This window comes from Melanerpes formicivorus, unplaced genomic scaffold (genome assembly GCF_026170545.1).
Source record: "Melanerpes formicivorus ecotype bairdi unplaced genomic scaffold, bMelFor1.0.p_v2 SCAF_3, whole genome shotgun sequence".
Classification (NCBI taxonomy): Eukaryota; Metazoa; Chordata; class Aves; order Piciformes; family Picidae; genus Melanerpes; species Melanerpes formicivorus.
Window position 1 is genome coordinate 176,926 of NW_027142355.1, and position 20,440 is coordinate 197,365.

Consider the following 20,440-nt stretch of genomic DNA (forward strand, 5'->3'; position numbering starts at 1 on the left):
ATCACCACATTGGAGTCTGTGACCAAATCTGCCGTGACGCAGCCCTGTGTGGCAGCTGGTCCCACACAGATGATCTTGCTGAAACCCCCCTGTTGAACCAGCCTGAACAGTGTGAGGATTAAAGCAGATCCATCACAGCACTTCCAGGGAGTGCTGTGCTACAGAGACACTTCCCATTCAGAGGAGCTAAACACACTGCAAAGGGGAGGCTTTGATGCTTACTGAAGCAGTGCGACACTGTGAGTCTTCTCCATCCTGCAGGCTAGGCTAGGAAAATCAAGCTTGCCATCTGCATATGCATGCCATGGTAAACCTGGGATTTGCTGGGACCTGCAGAACTTGTGTTTCACAAAACCAGCTGAGATCATTTATCTGCAGAGCTTTTCAGAAGTATATTGAGCAGCTCCTTCAGAAAGGGAGGTATGTGAGTGAAAGTCTGAGGAGTGGGGCAAGCAAGATGGTCACATCCTTGCAGAAACAATGGGCTCTAGCCTGCCAGCCAGCTGGGGCTGAGGGCCATCACACCTGATGGTTTTGGGAGGAGGCTAGGCCTGGTAGAAGCACAGCTTGCAGTGCTTCTGTGGTGTTTCCAATACAGCAGAAGCTAGATCCCCCCCTGTAGGAAACAGATCCCCCCCTGTAGGAAACAGATCCCCCCTGCAGAAAGCAGAACCCTGTTGCATTAAGCATTCCTCACAAGATAACACAAGGACCTTCTTACACACCATGGCTGCACTCCTAGGTATCCCACCATCTCTTTTTTCCCCCTTCAGAGGATTTGTTTTCTGGAAGTACATTCATTCTACCACTTCAGCTGCAGCTGATTGCAAGGATGAGGAAAAAAAACCCAACAACAAACCCAAACCAAATGATCAAATACCCAAAGCCTCTTTTAAAGCGTGTGACCATTCCTCAGTCCAGTAAGTGCAGATTCAGACAGGCAGATTGCCAGTGCATGCCTTCTGTTGCTGGTAAAGGTGTGGAAGTATCTGCTGAGAGATCACAGCCTGGGCTGTGTGAAGGTTTGGGGCTGGTAAATGTGTAGAGGTATCTGGGGAGTGATCACAGCCTCGGCTGTGTGAAGGTTTGGGGCTGGTAAATGTGCAGAGGTATCTGGGGAGTGATCACAGCCTCGGCTGTGTGAAGGTTTGGTGCTGGTAAATGTGCAGAGGTATCTGGGCAGTGATCACAGCCTGGGCTGGGAAGGTTTGGTGCTGGTAAATGTGTAGAGGTATCTGGGGAGTGATCACAGTCTGGGCTGTGTGAAGGTTTGGTGCTGGTAAATGTGTAGAGGTATCTGGGGAGTGATCACAGCCTGGGCTGGGAAGGTTTGGGGCTGGTAAATGTGTAGAGGTATCTGGGGAGTGATCACAGTCTGGGCTGGGAAGGTTTGGTTCTGGTAAATGTGCAGAGGTATCTGGGGAGTGATCACAGTCTGGGCTGTGTGAAGGTTTGGTGCTGGTAAATGTGTAGAGGTATCTGGGGAGTGATCACAGCCTGGGCTGTGTGAAGGCTTGGTGCTGGTAAATGTGTAGAGGTATCTGGGGAGTGATCACAGCCTGGGCTGTGTGAAGGCTTGGCTGGAAAGGTAGAGTGATAAGAGTAAGTGATGCATAATGGAGTCATGGAGGAACAGCTGTCTCTGTAGCTGTGTCCTGAGCAACTGCTGAGATGTGAGTACAGGGTTAAACCTCTTTCACTTCTTGTGTCATTCTTAGCCTTTTTGCAACTGCCTTCCCCCTTCATGGCTTCTCAGCAGAGAAGCATTGGCCCAGCAGTTCTTGGCAGTGGTGTCTCTGCAGCTTGCAGCAAACACTGGAAAGGGATGGGCTGTGCCAGCCATTGTTATCTCAGTGTTTCCATGGGGTGCAGCTTCTGAACACCATGCAGTCATTGATGGCTCATGTTCAGAAGGTTTGTCCACTGTTTGGAAGGATACAGCTAGCAGAAAACTCCAGGAGTATCTGGCTTACAGAGGAAGGCTGTGTCTGTGCAGGGAAGCCAGCTGCTGAGATTTTTGCAGTCTGGGTTAGTGAAATACCTGCTGGAGACCAACCTCCCTGCTTTAGTCAGTTTGCTTGAAGTGAGCTGACTGTGTTTGAACTAAATTCACACTCAGAGAGACTGCTGGACACCTACCTGGTGGTTGGTGGTGTGTGTATGCAGGGGAGTTCACTGTTTTCATCCTTTGGAGAGGTTTCCTCCTGTTGAAGTTTCACTGAGCTCACTGAACTTCAATGCCTCCTGTGGCATGGGCTCCTGTGCAGCTCCCTGGTCTCTTCCCATCTAAAGAATAGCTGTATCTGGCCGCAGGAAACTGCATTTTCCACTGCCTAACAGTCTCTGTCACTCATTCTGACCATATATCTTAAGGATATATGTCTTAAGGCCCAGAGAAGGGCCACGAGGATGAGCAGAGGGCTGGAGCTGCTCTGCTCTGAGGACAGACTGAGGGAGTTGGGGTTGTGCAGGCTGGAGAGGAGAAGGCTCTGAGGAGACCTAATTGTGGCCTTCCAGTATCTGAAGGGGGCTCCAAGAAAGCTGGGGAGGGACTTTTGAGGCTGTCAGGGAGGGATAGGACTGGGGGGGATCGAGCAAAACTAGAAATGGGTAGATTGAGATTGGATGTGAGGAAGAAGTTGTTCCCCATGAGGGTGGTGAGAGACTGGCACAGGTTGCCCAGGGAGGTGGTGGAAGCCTCCTGCCTGGAGGTGTTTGCAGCCAGGCTGGATGTGGCTGTGAGCAACCTGCTGTGGTGTGAGGTGTCCCTGCCCTTGGCAGGGTGCTTGGAACTGGCTGAGCCTTGAGGTCCCTTCCAGCCCTGAAAATTCTGTGATTCAAAAGATCTATTTTGTTTCATTCTGTGTACACATTAAAAACAGCAAACCACTTTAAGGGGATCTCACCAGAGTGGAGCAGAGGAGGAGAATCCCCTCCCTGGCCCTGCTGGCCACACTTCTCTTGCTGCAGCCCAGGCTCTGCTTGGCTCTCTGGGCTGCAAGTGCTCACTGCTGGCTCCTGTTGAGCTTCTCCTCCCCCAGCACCCCCAGGTCCTTTTCTTCAGGGCTGCTCTCAAGCCAGTCCCTGCCCAGCTTATATCAGTGCTTGGGATTGCCCTGACCCAGCTGCAGGACCTTGCCCTTGGTCTTGTTGAACCTCATGAGGCTCTTGTGGGATTAGCTCTGCAGCCTGCCCAGGTTTGGGGACTTCTGAAGTAGAAAAGCTTCCTTCTGGTAGCTTCCATTGAGGGAGGAGAGAGAAAGGGTAAGCATCAGTTTCAGGAAGGTGTTTTTCACAAACAGGGTTGGAAGGGACCACAAGGATCATCTAGTTCCAACCCCCCTGCCATGGGCAGGGACACCCCACACTACATCAGCCTGCCCAGAGCCTCGTCCAGCCTGGGCTTAAACACCTCCAGGGACAGGGCCCCAACCACCTCCCTGGACAACCCATTCCAGGGCTTCACCACTCTCGTGGGGAAAGAACTTCCTCCTCACATCCAGCCTGAATCAGAAGCGTTGTTTCTGCTCCTTTCAAGAAGACAAAGGGAACATAATTCCAGTGTCCACAGTCCCTCTGGGTAATGGATGAGGAGAAGATGTTTGTGCAGTCCTGCAAGGGTGGGGAGCAGCTGAGTTATTACTGCTGTGTTGTGACCACGCTCCGGGAGCCGCCTGTGCCCCCCTGCCACTGCTAATGTTTTAGGCACTTCTTTGGGTGCCTATGCTTTGTCATCAGCACAATCTGAGGCTGCTGTGTGCAGATCCACCCTGGCCCTCGCCAGCAGGTGCGCGGTGGTGTCGCATCTGCTCCTGCATCACCTCGGCAGGTGGGGCGAGCGGGACTTCGCGATTACCTGCCGCCGCTTCTCAAGGCAAGCTGCCGCACAACGAGCGGCACCGAGGCGCAGCAGCGCTCTGCTCGTGGCAAAGCAGCATCGCTCCGGTCACACCCTGCCGCTTGTGCTTCCCAAGCTGACTTTGATAATTACCCTGCGAATCAGCATTGCTCTCCCACCCACCCTCCCCTGACCCCAAGAGCCCCGAGAGATTGTTCTGTCTTCATGAACACCTGCTGTAAAGAGACAGCAAATGTCTCCTGTGCACAGCGATGATATTTGGGTTTAGCTTTGCTTTAGTTTTTACTTCACATTTTTTTACTTTTTACTGTCTTTTTACTTCCTCCTTCCTTTGCTTTCCTCCTTCCTTTGCTTTCCTCCTTCCTTTGCTTTCCTCCTTCCTTTGCTTTCCTCCTTCCTTTGCTTTCCTCCTTCCTTTGCTTTCCTCCTTCCTTTGCTTTCCTCCTTCCTTTGCTTTCCTCCTTCCTTTGCTTTCCTCCTTCCTTTGCTTTCCTCCTTCCTTTGCTTTCCTCCTTCCTTTGCTTTCCTCCTTCCTTTGCTTTCCTCCTTCCTTTGCTTTCCTCCTTCCTTTGCTTTCCTCCTTCCTTTGCTTTCCTCCTTCCTTTGCTTTCCTCCTTCCTTTGCTTTCCTCCTTCCTTTGCTTTCCTCCTTCCTTTGCTTTCCTCCTTCCTTTGCTTTCCTCCTTCCTTTGCTTTCCTCCTTCCTTTGCTTTCCTCCTTCCTTTGCTTTCCTCCTTCCTTTGCTTTCCTCCTTCCTTTGCTTTCCTCCTTCCTTTGCTTTCCTCCTTCCTTTGCTTTCCTCCTTCCTTTGCTTTCCTCCTTCCTTTGCTTTCCTCCTTCCTTTGCTTTCCTCCTTCCTTTGCTTTCCTCCTTCCTTTGCTTTCCTCCTTCCTTTGCTTTCCTCCTTCCTTTGCTTTCCTCCTTCCTTTGCTTTCCTCCTTCCTTTGCTTTCCTCCTTCCTTTGCTTTCCTCCTTCCTTTGCTTCTCCTTCCTTTACTTCTCCTTCCTTTACTTCTCCTTCCTTTACTTTCCTCTCCCCTTTTACTTTCCTCTCCCCTTTTACTTTCCTCTCCCCTCTACTTCCCCCCCTCCCCTCTACTTCCCCCCTCCCCTCTACTTCCCCCCTCCCCTCTACTTCCCCCCCTCCCCTCTACTTCCCCCCCCTCCCCTCTACTTCCCCCCCTCCCCTCTACTTCCCCCCCTCCCCTCTACTTCCCCCCCTCCCCTCTACTTTCCTCTCCCCTCTACTTTCCTCTCCCCTCTACTTTCCTCTCCCCTCTACTTTCCTCTCCCCTCTACTTTCCTCTCCCCCTTACTTTCCTCTCCCCCTTACTTTCCTCTCCCCCTTACTTTCCTCTCCCCCTTACTTTCCTCTCCCCCTTACTTTCCTCTCCCCCTTACTTCCCTCTCCCCCTTACTTCCCTCTCCCCCTTACTTTCCCCTCCCCTTACATTTTTAGTTGTTAATTTTATTTTTAAATTTTAATTTTTAACATTTTTAAACACTTTTCTATTTTGTACTTTATACTTAGTTTTACACTTTATGCTTTTATTTTATAAATTTCTATGCTTTTAAAATTATTTTGTTATATTTTGTACTTTTTTAAACTTTATTTCATACTTCATTTTATAATTTTTCAATGTGTTTTAAATTTTTTGGGTTGTATTTCATATTTTAGATTTTTATATATTTATTTTATAGTTTATACTTTATTTTACCGTTTTATATTTTTAATTAAAAGAGACTCCCCAAACCCCCAAAGCCACAACCTCTCCCCTTCCCCATGGCGCTCTGAGCGCCAGGTCCTGGCTCTTCTCTCCTATGAGGACAGACTGAGGGAGTTGGGGCTGTTCAGTCTGCAGAAGAGAAGGCTCCAAGGTGACCTCATTGTGGCCTTCCAGTATCTGAAGGGGGCTACAAGAAGGCTGGGGAGGGACTGCTCAGGATCTCAGGGAGTGACAGGACTAGGGAGAATGGAATGAAGCTGGAGGTGGGGAGATTCAGGCTGGAGGTGAGGAGGAAGTTCTTCCCCATGAGACTGGTGAAGTCCTGGAATGGGTTGTCCAGGGGGTGGTTGAGGCCCCATCCCTGGAGGTGTTTAAGCCCAGGCTGGATGAGGCTCTGGCCAGGCTGATCTAGTGTGGGGTGTCCCTGCCCCTGGCAGGGGATTGGAACTAGATGATCCTTGTGGTCCCTTCCGACCCTGACTGATACTATGATACTATGACGCTCAGGTCCTGGCTCTTCTCAGCGCGGCCGGAGAGGTTTTTGTGCCTTTTTAACGGAGGGAGCCACAAGGTGGCGCTAAAGAGAGAAGCGAGCACCTGGCTAATAAAAAGCGAAAACCGAAGGCAAAATACCAGATGCTGAATCAATATTCTTTTAATTAGGAGCACGCTTCCTTTATTGCCAGTTAAATTTTACTCGGTGAAAAGCCTTGGAGCCAGGCAGCAGCACGGAGGGTTCGTTGCCACCACCCCACATCAAAAGTGAAGTTTTTCAAAGAGAATGAAGGAGTCGCAGGTCAGCCTTTTATCACAGCTCCGGGATCGCAGGGAGGATAATTGTGATCAAAATGTAGTTAATTAATTTCCTTTCTCTGAGGAATAAAGGAATTGAGACGAACTAAAAGCTGAAATCTTCTCAGTTGTTCGTGGTGCTGGCAAGAGCCACGGCGCTGGGAGTTCTTTATCGCCCTGCAACGTGCAGGAATTCTCCACTGGAAGGTTTTTATTGCTTCATGTTGATGCTTTTTGGTCCTATTTCATAAACAAATTATTTGCAATAACGTAGTTCTGTGATCAGGAGTTTGATACCAGCAGGGGTTTCAATCTTGTGCCTTTGATAATGATGTCAATTCTTACCCAAGCCACCTTTGTCACCGAACTCCTTTTGAGGCCCTAGCTACAAGGGACCGGTCAGCTGAATGCTTTGCTGACAAGGAAGTCACAGCCAGGCCTGCTCTGCAGCCTGCTACCCCCCAGTGCTCACAACACCATGAAACAGATTGCATCAGAGTAATTTCCAGACCTTTATAACCAGACCAGCTATAACATCTTTATTTCTTCTGAGAAGCATGCCTGTGGGATCAGCACTGTTAAGGGCGATAGAGGGCAGGAGTTTGCTTACAATGCATTAAGAAACAAAACAAACCCCTTAAAGTGATTCTGACCTATTTTCCTGTGAGGTGAGCAGTATTGCAGGATACCTGGCAGAGAGCTCTGGGACTCCCCAGCCCATCAGATGTATTGGTGAGATGTAGTTGGATGCTTAATGAAACTGCAGCTTTGCAAGCACCGTGGGAGTCAAGAGCAACCCTGTGCTGCATTCTGTGGTCCTGCTCTGGCAAGGCAGAGCTTGGACCTGAAGATCCCCAGAGGCCCATTCCACCCCCTAACATCCTGTGAGCCTGTGGCCCAGGGGTAGCTTGAAAGAGTGGAATCCAGAAATACCAGGGAGGGTATTTTCATGTGTTTCAAACAGTGGCTAAAGTTTAAGTGCTGGTGATGCATGCAGAACAGTTTTATCCCTGCAAAGAATTACTACTTCAAAAAATCAATAATGGATATTCTGCATTCAAAGGCTCTCATTACTCATTGCATGAGGAAATAAAAGTATCTATTCCTCAGGATCCCAGCAAAAGCAAACCCAAGCAAATTTTGGCCAAGATGAGGACTGAGGAGAACAATTCTGCCCATTCAGCTGAACTCCTCTTCCCCTTTGTAGTTTATCGCCCCTCCTTGTGGGGCTCCCCTTAGGCACTTGTGCTTCTTTAAAGGCTAGCCCAAAGGAAGCCATGTTTTAGCATGCACCAAAGTGCTGTGCTGGAATCAATTAGCAAAACACAGTGATGATAAACACACACTGGAGAAAGAATCTGATGAAGAGCAACTGAAGGAGCTGGGGCTGGTTAGTGTGAAAGAGAGGAGGCTGAGGGGAGACCTCCTGGCTCTCTACAGCTCCCTGCAAGGAGGTTGTGGAGAGGTTGGTGCTGGGCTCTGCTCCCAGGTCATTAGTGACAGAAGAAAATGGAATGGCCTCAGGATGCCCCTGGGGAGGTTCAGACTGGACATTAGGAAAGCTTTTCTTCAGGCAAGAGTGGTGAGGGCTTGGAATGTGCTGGGCAGGGAGGTGGTGGAGTCCCCAAGGCTGGCTGTGTTTGCAGGTGGTTTGGCTGTGGTGCTTGGGGCTGTGGTTTAGGGGTGAGCCTTGTAGAGTAGGGTTACAAGTGCTCTTGCCTAAGGGGGGCACTGTCTGACTAAGCTGAAGTAGGACAGCCTTGGGGCAACATCCAGGTTTTTTCCCTTGTGAAATAGAAAATGGGATATTGGAGAATGCTCAGAGAATGTTGGCTGTTTATAACACTTGACAAAACACACTCAGCTGTCTGCACTGACATCCAGTGACAGATGTCTGAACATGGATTGTAGAGCTAAATGGAGAAGATTACCCACAGATGTTTTAAGACATGTGGTGTGATAGACATTTTAATGGAAGTGAAGCCTTGGCTTGCTCGCTGTTCAACGTCCCTCAGAGTGCTGGTGTGCAGCACCCACCAGTTCTGCATGGGACAGCAATGTGCCCTTGTATCCAAGGGAGCCAGTGGTACCCTGGGGTGCAGCAGGAAAAGTGTGGCCAGCAAGGCTGGGGAGGGTCTTCTTCCCCTCTGCTCTGCCCTGCTCAGACCACTCCTGCAATCCTGGGTCCAGTTCTGGGCTCCCCAGATCAGGAGAGACAGAGACCTGCTGGAGAGAGGCCAAGGGAGAGCCAGGAGGATGCTTTGGGGACTTGATCCCTGTGAAGAGAGACTGAGAGCCCTGGGGCTGTTGAGTCTGGAGGAGAGAAGGCTGAGAGGGATCTGATCAATGTCTATCAATAGCTGAGGGCTGGGGGTCAAAGGGGGAGGGGGGGGAGGGGCAAGCTCTTTTTGGGTGGTGCACAGCAATGGAGCCAAACTTGACCAGAGAAGGTTTCAGCTCAGCATGAGGAGAAACTTCTTTGGTGTGAGGGTGCCAGAGCCCTGGAGCAGGCTGCCCAGAGAGGTTGTGGAGTCTCCTTCTCTGGAGCCTTTCCAACCCCACCTGGATGCATTCCTGTGTGGACTCCCCTGGGTGATGCTGCTCTGGCAGGGAGCTTGGACTGGATGATCTGTGAGGTCCCTTCCAACCTCAAATGTTTTGTGATTCTGTGATTTTCAGTGAAAAAGATGCTGAGCTAGCAGAGAAGCCACTATCCAGGTGTGGAAATGTTGGTTCCTAACACAATCTGAATTTCCCACAAATTCTTCTTCTCCCCCTGAGACTAACTTCTTACCACTAACTGATTTCAATTAGCCAGTTTTAAGTGTAATTATTCAGTGAAAGGAACAAACAGTATCCTCTCTCTGCTCTGCTCTGCATCCCCCAACTAACAATGTGGCATTATTGAACCTGGGGAACCTGAATGGCTCAAGCTTGGGAAAAGCTACCTTCAAGAAGCTGTCTTTAGAAACACTGAGGGGAAAAAAAACCCAATCCTTTGTGAAGAAACTGAAATGTACACTAAGTAAAATTTGCCAGTGGAGAATGAGGACACTGTGTTGAAATGTGCTGCCCAGGGAGGTGGTGGAGTCCCCAAGCCTGGCTGTGTTTGCAGATGGTTTGGCTGTGGTGCTTGGGGCTATGGTTTCAGGGTGAGCCTTGCAGAGCAGGGTTCTGGGTTGGCTTTGTTGATCCTGAGGCTCTTTTCCAGCCTGAATGCTTCTGTGATTCTGTTCTCTGTTTTAAATTGCTGGTAAAATGAAGAAATGGAAGGAAGAAAGAATAAAAATCAATTGCTGAATAGATCTGGATGAGCATGAAAACAGAGCAGCTAAGAAAAATAATATGCCTCAGCCACCTAATTTGGAAATGTGAACTATTGAATTCTCATCTGACAGCAGATATTTTTGTCATAAAAGTTGAGATAGAAAATGTTGGGGTTTGAGTATCACAGAATCACAGAAATTGTCAGGGTTGGAAGGGACCTGGAAAGCTCATCCAGTCCAACCCCCCTGCCATAGCAGGAGCACCTAGAGCAAGTCACACAGGAACACATCCAGCAGGAGCACCTAGAGCAGATCATAGTATCAGTCAGGGTTGGAAGGGACCACAAGGATCATCTAGTTCCAACCCCCCTGCCATGGGCAGGGACACCCCACACTACATCAGCCTGGCCAGAGCCTCAGCCAGCCTGGGTTTAAACACCTGCAGGGACAGTGCCCCAACCACCTCCCTGGACAACCCGTTCCACGGCTTCACCACTCTCATGGTGAAGAACTTCCTGGGAGTGTTATGATTTAGTAGGGCAGCACTGAGTAGTTTCAAAAGGACTTGGAATAGAAGAAAATTCCACAGCACAGGGTGAATGGGAAGCAGAAAGTGGCCTCTGGTAGAGCCTCCATTGATGCCGTCACCTTGCAACTTAAGAGGCAACTCAAAAGCAAGAGGTGATGCTGAGGGAGAAAGGAAGGAGCAGCAGAACTGGAGCATCCAAATTACCAGGGAGCCTGTCTGTACTGTGGCAATGTTCCAGCTTCTCACTGCATAGGACTTTACCCACAGCATAGTGCAGCGCTGTGCCCTTTCCTCTTACATCCCTTCCTCTCTACAAGGAAAAATGCCAACTGTCCAAGAGGAAGCTGGATCCAGTGATCCATCCAGCCCTAATTACAAACCAAACATGAATAGTGCTTAATGCTGCTGGGCCGCAAGTAAGGGAGAAGGCAGTTTGTAGAGGGGACAGGGAGGTGAAGGAGCAGAGGAGAACGATGGAAGGAAAGTTTCTTCCCTGGGTATATGTAAGGCCAGCACAAATCACTGTGTGTCAGCTGGGTTTACAGTCCTGTGTTGTGGCTGGTTTGGCTTTTCATTAGAAAGTCTTTCCCTTAGCATTTTTTTCCTTAGCAGCAATTTTTAAGCTAAACAGAAGGTGTATTCCCTGGTGCCATATGTTAAACCTAATGTGCTACTGAAAATGTCTTGTGGGAAAAAACCCAACAAGACCAAACCAAACCAAACAGCACACCACAATTAAACAAACCCAACCCAAACCCCACTAGAGCCAGGACCACTGTCCCAATCCACCTCCCTTTGGGCCACTTGCAAGCTTCAACAAGACACAATGGTCCCCTGCTAGGCAGTGACACCGCTTGGGGGAATTAGTCATAAACTGCAAAGCTAGGCTGCTGATTTCCTCTTTGCTTCTCTGGCAACCTACTGTGCCTTGGAAACAGTCACCCCCCAGCCTTCCTCAGCTTGGTCTTGTAAGTAAGAGTTATGTGGAAGCTGAGGTTTGTGAGAAGTGAATAATTCATGGGACTCTGAGAGGAGAGGTCACCTTGCTGATGTGTTTTGACCCTCCTGGTAGTGCACTTCAGCACTCAAACAGAAGAAATTAAGAGATACAGGTATCCGTGACTTTGAAGTACGCAGGGAGAACCCAGCCATGAGCACAGGAGTGCCTGGCTGGGGCTGAAAGGGTGAGCAGAGCGCTGGCTGATGTGGCCTGGTGCAGTCTTTCCCCCCTGCTATTCTTCCTGGTATCAATTCCAGCTTTCTGGGCTTTGCACAGGAGGACAAACATTTTCTGAGCCCTTTACCCTTTTTCTGTGTGTGTTTGTTTCTGTGTTTAGTGTGGTCAGTAGGGTAAGATCAGTCTGCAAACCTTTGATGTACAGGGATGAATGAAGGATGGATCGCTCAGGTCAAGGAGTAGAAAAGGTTAGGCAGCCTTGGCAAGCTGCAGGGCGCTGTTCCCCTGTTGGGATGAACTGCACCCAGCTGCACCATATACAACGAGGCTGCTCATTCATATTGCTCTTCTTTCAGGACTGTAAAGCACTGCTGTGAATCTGAGAGGAGTGTGTGTGCAATCTCAACATAACATAAACCACAGCTTTATGGAGGTCCCTCATCAGCTCTTTGCTGGCCACGGTATAAGCTGGTGTGGAGCTGGAAACTCTGCTGTCTGAGGCTGATTCTCATTTCTTCTGATGCTTGTCTAGGGAGGGCCATCTCCATAGCAATCCAGGTAAGGTGAGAGACATGCTCCTTTATTTTGCATGAATAACTGAAACTCTATGCTATAAGCTCATAAAATGAGATTGCATACAAGATGTTGATGGCCTAGGGGAAGTTTTGAACAACTGGGAGTCATTATCAGGGGTTCGCTGGAAAAATGATCCATGATCTGATGTGGTTTCCAAGTGTCTCTGAAGGAAGAGGAAAGGAGTTGCCAGCTTGGGAGGCAATATCCATGAAATCCATGCTTTTAACTGTGGGCAGATGAATAAGAGACCAACAGTTTCTCCCAGGTAGACACAAACTGTTCCTTGGGAGACCCATGCCTTCGTGGTTTGTCACCCAAATGGCTATAAATAAGAACTGGTCCAGAGAACTGCTTGCAGAGAACAGCACGTGAGGGAAAAAATCCCTAAGTTAATACCTCCCTTGACCTGTATCTGGTTAAGCTACATTTTGGAAACCCATCATTACTAATATGAAGAAGAGGTTAATCTAGTGATGTGCAGTCCTAGAGTGATGGATGAGTCGAGGCCCACGAGCTATTTAACACAGTACCTAGCAGCACCTTTTTATCATAAGTCTCCAGGCTGACAAGAAGCCCAAGGAGGGGCAGAGGGGGAGCTGCAAACCTCTCAATGCTTTTGTGAGTAATGGAACCCAGGCTGGAAGTGAATATAAACAGTCTTAACTCCCGTCACTCATGCCTTGCTCCAGCATTTTCACTGTGCTATTTCAACCTGGCTTAAAAGGAATTGGCCTCCTTGGCTTCTTCCTAGCAGCAGCCTTAAATCTTTTACATGCTCTCTCCAGCACTGGCCTTTCAATTTCGGGGTGAGGTGGAAGTCTCCCCTCAACATAAAATTGCCAGGCCAGCTCAGCTGGAAGCAAATGAAGGTCTATTTACAAGCAAAACTACAATCTGGATATGAAATGCAATGAATGTGTACAAAATATACAACATTTAGATCTATATACAATTTATAAACAACACAAGAACCCCCCCTGGACAAACCAGGGGGCTACTAATAGCTTCTCCACTCCCTGCTCCCTTCCCTCCCCGCTGTACACACGGGACAGGAGAAAGAGCAGAGAGCTGCCGTTAGTTATTTAAGCACAACAGAGAGCACATTCAAGGTCAGCAAAGCCAGCAGAAGCACAAGTTAGTATCTGCTAGAGAGAGGAAACTGACAAGAAAGTTAGTTTACCAAACTAAGGTTGATGGTACCCATGTGTCCCAGCCCTTGCCTATACAAGAAAGCTGGGGAGGGACTTTTTGGGGTGCCAGGGAGTGACAGGACTTGGGGGGTGGGGTGGAGCAAAACTAGAAATGAGGAGATTGAGATTGGATGTTAGGAAGAAGTTGTTCCCCATGAGGGTGGTGAGAGACTGGCACCGGTTGCCCAGGGAGGTGGTGGAAGCCTCCTGCCTGGAGGTGTTTGCAGCCAGGCTGGATGTGGCTGTGAGCAACCTGCTGTAGTGTGAGGTGTCCCTGCCTGTGGGAGGGGGGTTGAAGCTGGCTGATCCTTGAGGTCCCTTCCAAACCTGACACTTCTGTGATTCTATATTGGGAAGGCCAGAACGATGCCCCTGGGCCATCACAGGAAGCTCGCCATCCTCCTTTGAACCTGGCAGAACTAGTGAGCCCAACTGCCTGGCACTCATCATTCTTTTCCTGAGAAGGCTTCACAAAGCCCTCAACCTGTGCAACTTGGCACCTTCCCACTGCATTTAATTAAAAATGTGATTAAAATAAAGCATTTAAAATGTTGATAGACGAGACTGGAGCTGATCCACCCCGGTCCAGGAGGCTGCCGCTCTGGAAGCACATCCTTGCCTGACTGTCTGCTTGCCTTGCCGACGGGAACAAACATAACAAAAGGCATCGCAGGAAGCGATAGAGGGAAACATTGCCTGGTTTACTAATGCCTGGTGCTGACAGCCTGCGTGCCAAAGCCTAAAAGCACTCAGGCGCTTCTTTTGTGCCCACTTTTAAAGGGCTTAATGAAACATACAGAAACTGACATTTTAAACCTGTAGCTCTGGATGCTGTTTCACAGTGTCAGTTTGGCTTTCTCTTTTTCTCCTTCTCCCCCCACTAATCACACAGCAGTAGTTTTCTACCTTTCTGCCTCAAGCTCCAGTCAACAAATAATGAAGGCTATTTTCGGGTAGTAAAATGTTTCTCTTCTTCGGTCCCTTACAACAGGTGGGCAGCCAAATCATGCCACAATAAATACGTGTGAATGCCTGCTACGGAGGAAGACCTCAGTCCTCCTAGGACCTGCAAACACAACTAACAAGAGTATCGCGGTGTAATTAAGAACAGTTAAGAGGACAAAGCTTTGCTGGGCTGTGCTGCGAGAGAAAAAACCAAACATTCGATTCCTTCCAGGGAGAGCAGACCTATAGGTAATCCTTATGTAGAGGAACGTGGAAGGAGGTACAAGGAATATAACAAGGTAAATTCCTTAAACGTGTTTGAGTGTGGGTAAATGAACATCCCTGCTCTGTGACAGCGTGCAGAGTAACACTTCTAGCAGACCTACCAGATTCAGGGAAAACACAGACCAGGCATTCTTTGGGGAAGGAAAATGGCTAATAGATCACATTTCATGAAACTCTGCAGATTTGCTTTGTTTATCAAAGTACTACAGGACTTGAGGGTTTGTTTGGGGTTTTGTCTTCTTCTTTTCCCCCCCTCCACTATGGAAAGCAGGCCTTTATTCTGCAGATTGCTATCTAAGAATTTAACTTGACATGCAGCATAGAGTCCCATAGATTCCCCAGGACTGAATGCCGTGGATAAACACGTCTGTAACTGCCTGCGAGACTGGAGCTAACGAGCCTCAGAAAAGAAAAGGAAATGAACAGAGAGGTTTTGAAATATGCAAGCAGAGTACGGGGAGCAGGGATGCTTTCAGACACTGCTCTAGATCCTCGCTGGGTACATTCATTCTGTGTTTCTGCAGTCCCCGTGTGTAAAAGTTTTGGGGCAGGTGGAGGATGTGGGCTCGGATTAATTCAGTTTTCCAGCCGGGGGATCGCTCCCAGGACTACTCAAGCCACGTGTTCGTCTATTACCCCGGGAAGCATTTTTAACACATCCTTAAATCCCCCGAACTGAGAAGCAGGCTGCGGCACGGGCAGGAGGGAGGGCAGGAGTGAGAAGGCTGTCCTGAGGCCGCGGGTAGCGGCAGGATGGATTTCTGACAGTCCCAGCACTTAGAGTGATTTTTCTCAACGCGTTAATTCTATTGATTTAAGTGGGAGTATTTACCCTTTTTGCCGGCTCCATCCCCACGTTAGCATGACAGCGCTATTGTCGTCCAAACTCGTACTCGGCGGCTCTTTATTAAGTCTATATAAATGGGACACAGCGCTGGCGTTCAATATTCATGTGGAGAGCACACTCACACGCCTGTAAGCCCGGGAAGTCCTGCGGCTCGGAGGATTTGCAGCCGGGCAGCCGCCCTGTCCCCAGCGCATCCCCGGCTCTCGCTCCCCGCCCGCCCGGGCCGGGGCTTCCGCCGCTGCCTCAGCGACCTCCCCCAGAGCCGCCGCGTGTGACACACCGGAGAAAAGCCTCCCTCGTCCCCGAGTCGCCCCCGCCTCCCGCCCCCGCCCGCTCCCCCGGGGCGCCGCCGTCACCGCCGGCAGCCAGAGCAGCCGCTGAAGCCGAGGGGCGGCGGGGCTTGCCCGCCTCTTCCCCCCTTCCCATCCCTCGCCTCTCCCCGGTGCCTATATATAGCCGCAGCTACGCGAGCCAGCCGGGAGACAGCTCTGTACCTGCAGGAGATAGAAAAGACAGAATAAGAGAGGAGCCGCGCGGAGTGACTGTCAGGAGCCAGCCCCGCCAGGAGGAGGAGGAGGACGGGCCCGACCCCACGCCGCTGGCCGCTGCCACCGCCCCCGGTGCCGGGCGAGCCCCGCGGGGGCGGCTCGACCTGCGCGGCGGCGCAGGGCGCGCATGGCCGGAGCGCTGCCGGGGCCGGGCGCGGAGCCCGACCCCGGCCCTGGCGGCTCCGGGAGTAGGGGGAGGAGAGCTCCCTGCGGGCGGCGGCGCTAGCGGGAGGCGGGGGGGGGGGGGGGCCGGGGCGGCAGAGCCCTCCCCCTTGGCGACGAGGTGCGCTCGGCGGCATGTGCTGAAGTGCCCCGCAAAAGCCTCACAAGTTGCCTGCGCGGCACGGCACCGGCGTCCGGACGGCGGGGAGCGCCGGCAGCCTGCGGCTCCTGCCCGATTGCGTCCCGTCCCGTTCCCCCTGCCCGGGGGGCGCTCCCCGGCAGGGCTGCCAGCAGCCAGGATGATGTGGATCTTCGGGAAGTGAGAGGCGGTGTGGCGACGCGTTCCCCCTGGGCCGAGGGCCCCCCTGCCTCGGAGTCCCCCATGCTTTCGAGGCCCCCTCGGGGGGCGGCGGCCCCAAGGGAGGTGGGGGTGGCGCTGCCGTGATGGCCCTGGAGGAGAAGCGGGAGAGGCGTCCGCCCGTCACCCCCATGATGATCGAGGAGGAGGCCGCCCTGCGGAACGGCAGCCGAGGTCTGACGCCGGGTCCCTGGGCCGAAGCGGCGGGGCCGAGACCCCGCACCACGGAGCGGCACATCGCCGTGCACAAGCGCCTGGTGCTGGGCTTCGCCGTTTCCATCCTGGCGCTGCTGGCGGTGACCATGATCGCCGTGCTGCTCAGCGTCCGCTTCGAGGAGTGCGGCACCACCGCCGACAGTCCGCCGCGGGCCGGCGGCAACGGGAGCTTCTCGGGGGCCGCCCGACAGCCGCCCGATGCAGGGCAGTCCCCCGGCCGGCCAGAGGAGGAGGCGCGGGGCGGGGAAGCGACGGCGGCGGCGGCAGCAGAGGAGGAGGAGGAGGAGGAGTGGCAGCGGCGGCGGGAGCTGCCGCCCTGGGCCCGGCCGCGGCTGCCGCGACACTTGCGACCGCTGCACTACAACCTGATGCTGTGCGTCTTCATGGAGAACTTCACCTTCAGCGGGGAGGTGAACGTGCAGCTGGAGGTGCTCAACACCAGCCGCTACATCGTGCTGCACGCCCACCGCATGCACATCGAGGCGGTCCGTGTGGCCGAGGACAAGCTGGCTGGCGGCGTGCGGGTGGCCCGCTCCTTCTTCCACCCCCAGACCCAGGTCTTCGTGGTCGTCCTCAACCGCAGCCTGGAGGCGCAGAAAAGTTACAATCTCAAGATCATCTACAACGCCCCCATCGAGAACGAGCTGCTGGGCTTCTTCCGCAGTTCCTACGTCCTTCACGGCGAGAGAAGGTAGCGGAGCGGCCGCGTCGCCTCAACTCAACTCGGGCCGAAGTTGGCAGCCCCCGCTCCCCCCCGCAGCAGCCCGCACCGAACTTCGTGCGGGGCGGCGCTAGGACCCGACGGGCCCCGCAGCGCCGCCAGGCGGGGGAGGCCGCGGGCTCCGCGCTGCCCGGCGGCGGCCGTTCCGCGGCGCGCTGCGGGGCGCAGGGCCAGGCCGGCTGCGGCGGGGGGCTGTGTGAGGCGTGGGGCATGCCGAGGGGTGGCCCTCGCCCGACAGGTCGATGAGAGTAGGCCGGGCTGGGCCTCGCCTCCAGCTGCAGCTCGTCTCGCAGGGGATCCCCTCTGCCGCTTATGGGGGCTGCCGCTGGGAGGGCGGAGCTGCGGAGGCTCCCGGGGCTCGGGAGCCCTTTTCCGCGTCGCGCCACCGGCGGTGTCGGCAGAGCAGCTGGAGGGAGGTCGGAGACGGCGGCTGCGGCTGAAGGGGAGCGAGCGGGGGCAGGTCAGGAGCTGCCGGGGGAGGGCGGAGCTGCCTAGGTCGGTCCGGGCTGCGGGTCGCCAGCGGGCTGGGGCTGTGCGGGTGGCCGGTGCGAGCTGTGCCATGCCGTGCCGTGCCGTGCCAGTGTTAGCCAGGGCTCCCGGCAGGTGAGCGGAACGCTCCGGCTGCGCGCCCCGCCCCGAACGGGGAGGGCTGGGGGCTGGAGCCGGCGAGGCAGGAGGTGGCCAGCGCGGCTAGGGAACGAGCGGTGATAGTCCATTTCCACGAGTAAAGCGCGCTGCTGTCCGCCTTTGCCCCTGCCCGGGCGATCCCGGAACGGAGACGCTGGCTCTGTGGAAGAAACGCTGCCGCTGTGCCCGGCTACACTATGTCCTCGGGTGACCGAGCCGTGCCAGGTTACAAATAACAGCGTGTAGGGGAGCGCCACTTCCCTGCTGTTTCGGTGTTATTTCATTATTGGAAGTAAAAGGTGGTGGGATGTGGTTTTTATCTAGCATGAATACCTTTACACCAGCAGCTCGAACTGAGGTGCTGCAGATTTGCACCCTGTGACAGGGCAAATCTGCTCAGCTTTTGGCTTTCGTGCAAGATGAGCTTCGATCTTCCTCTGTATTTACTCTTGTTATTGTAGCCCTTGGGTGGGTTCCTGGCGAGACGCTTGCATACTGTGGGCAGGTTCTCTGTGTAGGCTCCGATTCAGGCACTTAGGGAGGTGCTGCTTTATCTTTATTTATTTATTTAAAGTAATTTTGAAATCACAATCAGGCAGAAAAGATGAGATGGGCTTCTTGATAGGTCTGGCTTGGTTTATCATTTTAGAACTGGTTTCTTTCTAAGCTGTCCTTTCTTGGAATATGAGGAGAGGCTGAGGGAGCTGGGGTTGCTTAGCCTGGAGGAGAGGAGGCTCAGGGCAGACCTTCTTGCTCTCTCCAACTCCCTAAAGGGAATTTGTAGCCAGGTGGGGGTTGGTCTCTTCTCCCAGGCAAGCAGCATCAGAACAAGAGGACACAGTCTCAAGCTGTGCCAAGGGAGGTTTAGGCTGGAGGTGAGGAGAAAGTTCTTCCCAGCAAGAGAGATTGGCCATTGGAATGTGCTGCCCAGGGAGGAGGTGGTGGAGTCCCTATCCCTGGAGGTGTTCAAAAAAGGCTTGGATGTGGCACTTGGAGTCATGGTTAAGTTGTCAGAAGGTATTGATAGGTTGGACTTGATGATCTACGAGAAGGCTGGGGAGGGACTTCTCAGGATCTCAGGGAGTGATAGGACTAGGGGGAATGGAATGAAGCTGGAGGTGGGGAGATTCAGGCTGGAGGTGAGGAGGAAGTTCTTCCCCATGAGAGTGGTGAAGCCCTGCAATGGGTTGTCCAGGGAGGTGGTTGGGGCCCCATCCCTGGAGGTGTTTAAGCCCAGGCTGGCTGAGGCTCTGGCCAGGCTGATGTAGTGTGGGGTGTCCCTGCCCATGGCAGGGGGGTTGGAACTAGATGATCCTTGTGGTCCCTTCCAACCCTGACTGACACTATGATACTATGATCTCTGAGGTCTGATCTGTGCAGTGATCTGTTTTCTCTTCTTGAATCTTACTGGTTTTGTCTTTGCAAAGGGAAGCAAAGAGTTTCATAGTTGGAAGGAGCAGACAGAACCAGTAAGTGGGACAGAAGAAGTGTTCACCCACTGAATGAAATCAACAGCCCTTGTACGAAAACCTCCTTTCATTACTGGGATTACTTTAAGCAGCCTGATGTTAGAACCACAGGCAGGATTGATGTTAAGTTTGTGTGATTTGTCATCACTGGGGAAGTAAAATTGGAAAAAAAATAATAATCATGGTTGTAGGGGGGGGGGGAAAAAGAGCATTTTAAAATGCCTTTTATTAGGGTGGAGTGAATGAGTGTGGTAATCAGGAGCTCTTGCAGCCCTGCATGGAAATGAGCCAATCAGAAAACAAACCACTGTTGACAGCAGGGGATATATAATTCACTTCACAAGCCAAGGAAATGATTTAAGCAGTTGTTGTGTGTTTAGGCTTTGCATAGGAATAATTGAACTGTCACAGAGGTGTGGCAGTGACATTTCTCCAGGCGCGCCACGCTCCGGTGCTGATGCCCTAGTTTTGATTGAAAAAGTGGCAACACCAGCAAAAGGCCCTATTAGCTTTTTGAACTATTCAGATAGCTTAAGACACGGGGTGGAAGGTGTGAGTAAAATATGTTTCCCATTACTCTCTGGGTAAGTTTTCAGATCCAGGTTGCTTTGTTTTTACTGCACTTGACAATAGGCACACTGGGCAAGGTTGTTGCCCGGTGAAAGGTAGCATTGCTCTGTGGGAGTCAGTGGCTTTTTACCCCCCCTATGTAGCAGCTCACAAGTATTTCTTTCAGTAAAACACTGTTTTATTACAACTGTGATCAATGTAGAATCACAGAATCAACCAGGTTGGAGAAGACCTCAGAGATCATCAAGTCCAACCTATGACCTAATACCAAACACCTCCTGACAACTAAACCATGGCTCCAAGTGCCACATCCAAGCCTTTCTTGAACACCTCCAGGGATGGGGACTCCACCACCTCCCTGGGCAGCACATCCCAATGGCCAATCTCTCTTTCTGGGAAGAACTTTCTCCTCACCTCCAGCCTAAACCTCCCCTGGCACAGCTTGGGACTGTGTCCTCTTGTTCTGGTGCTGCTTGCCTGGGAGGTGGTGGAGTCACCATCATTGGAGGTGTTCAGGAGGAGACTTGATGGGGTGCTTGGTACCATGGGTTAGTTGATTAGGTGGGTTGGGTTAGTT

General features: G+C 52.2%; 1 protein-coding gene across 1 annotated transcript in view; it reads left to right on the forward strand.

The window, feature by feature from the left end:
- Positions 1-15,989: 15,989 nt before the first annotated feature.
- TRHDE (thyrotropin releasing hormone degrading enzyme) overlaps positions 15,990-20,440 on the forward strand; it is a 299,761-nt gene continuing 295,310 nt past the window's right edge. The window contains exon 1 of the mRNA XM_068164774.1: positions 15,990-17,167. Within this exon, the coding sequence (XP_068020875.1) occupies positions 16,347-17,167 (821 nt within the window). The 5' untranslated portion in view covers positions 15,990-16,346. The remainder of the gene's footprint in view (positions 17,168-20,440) is intronic.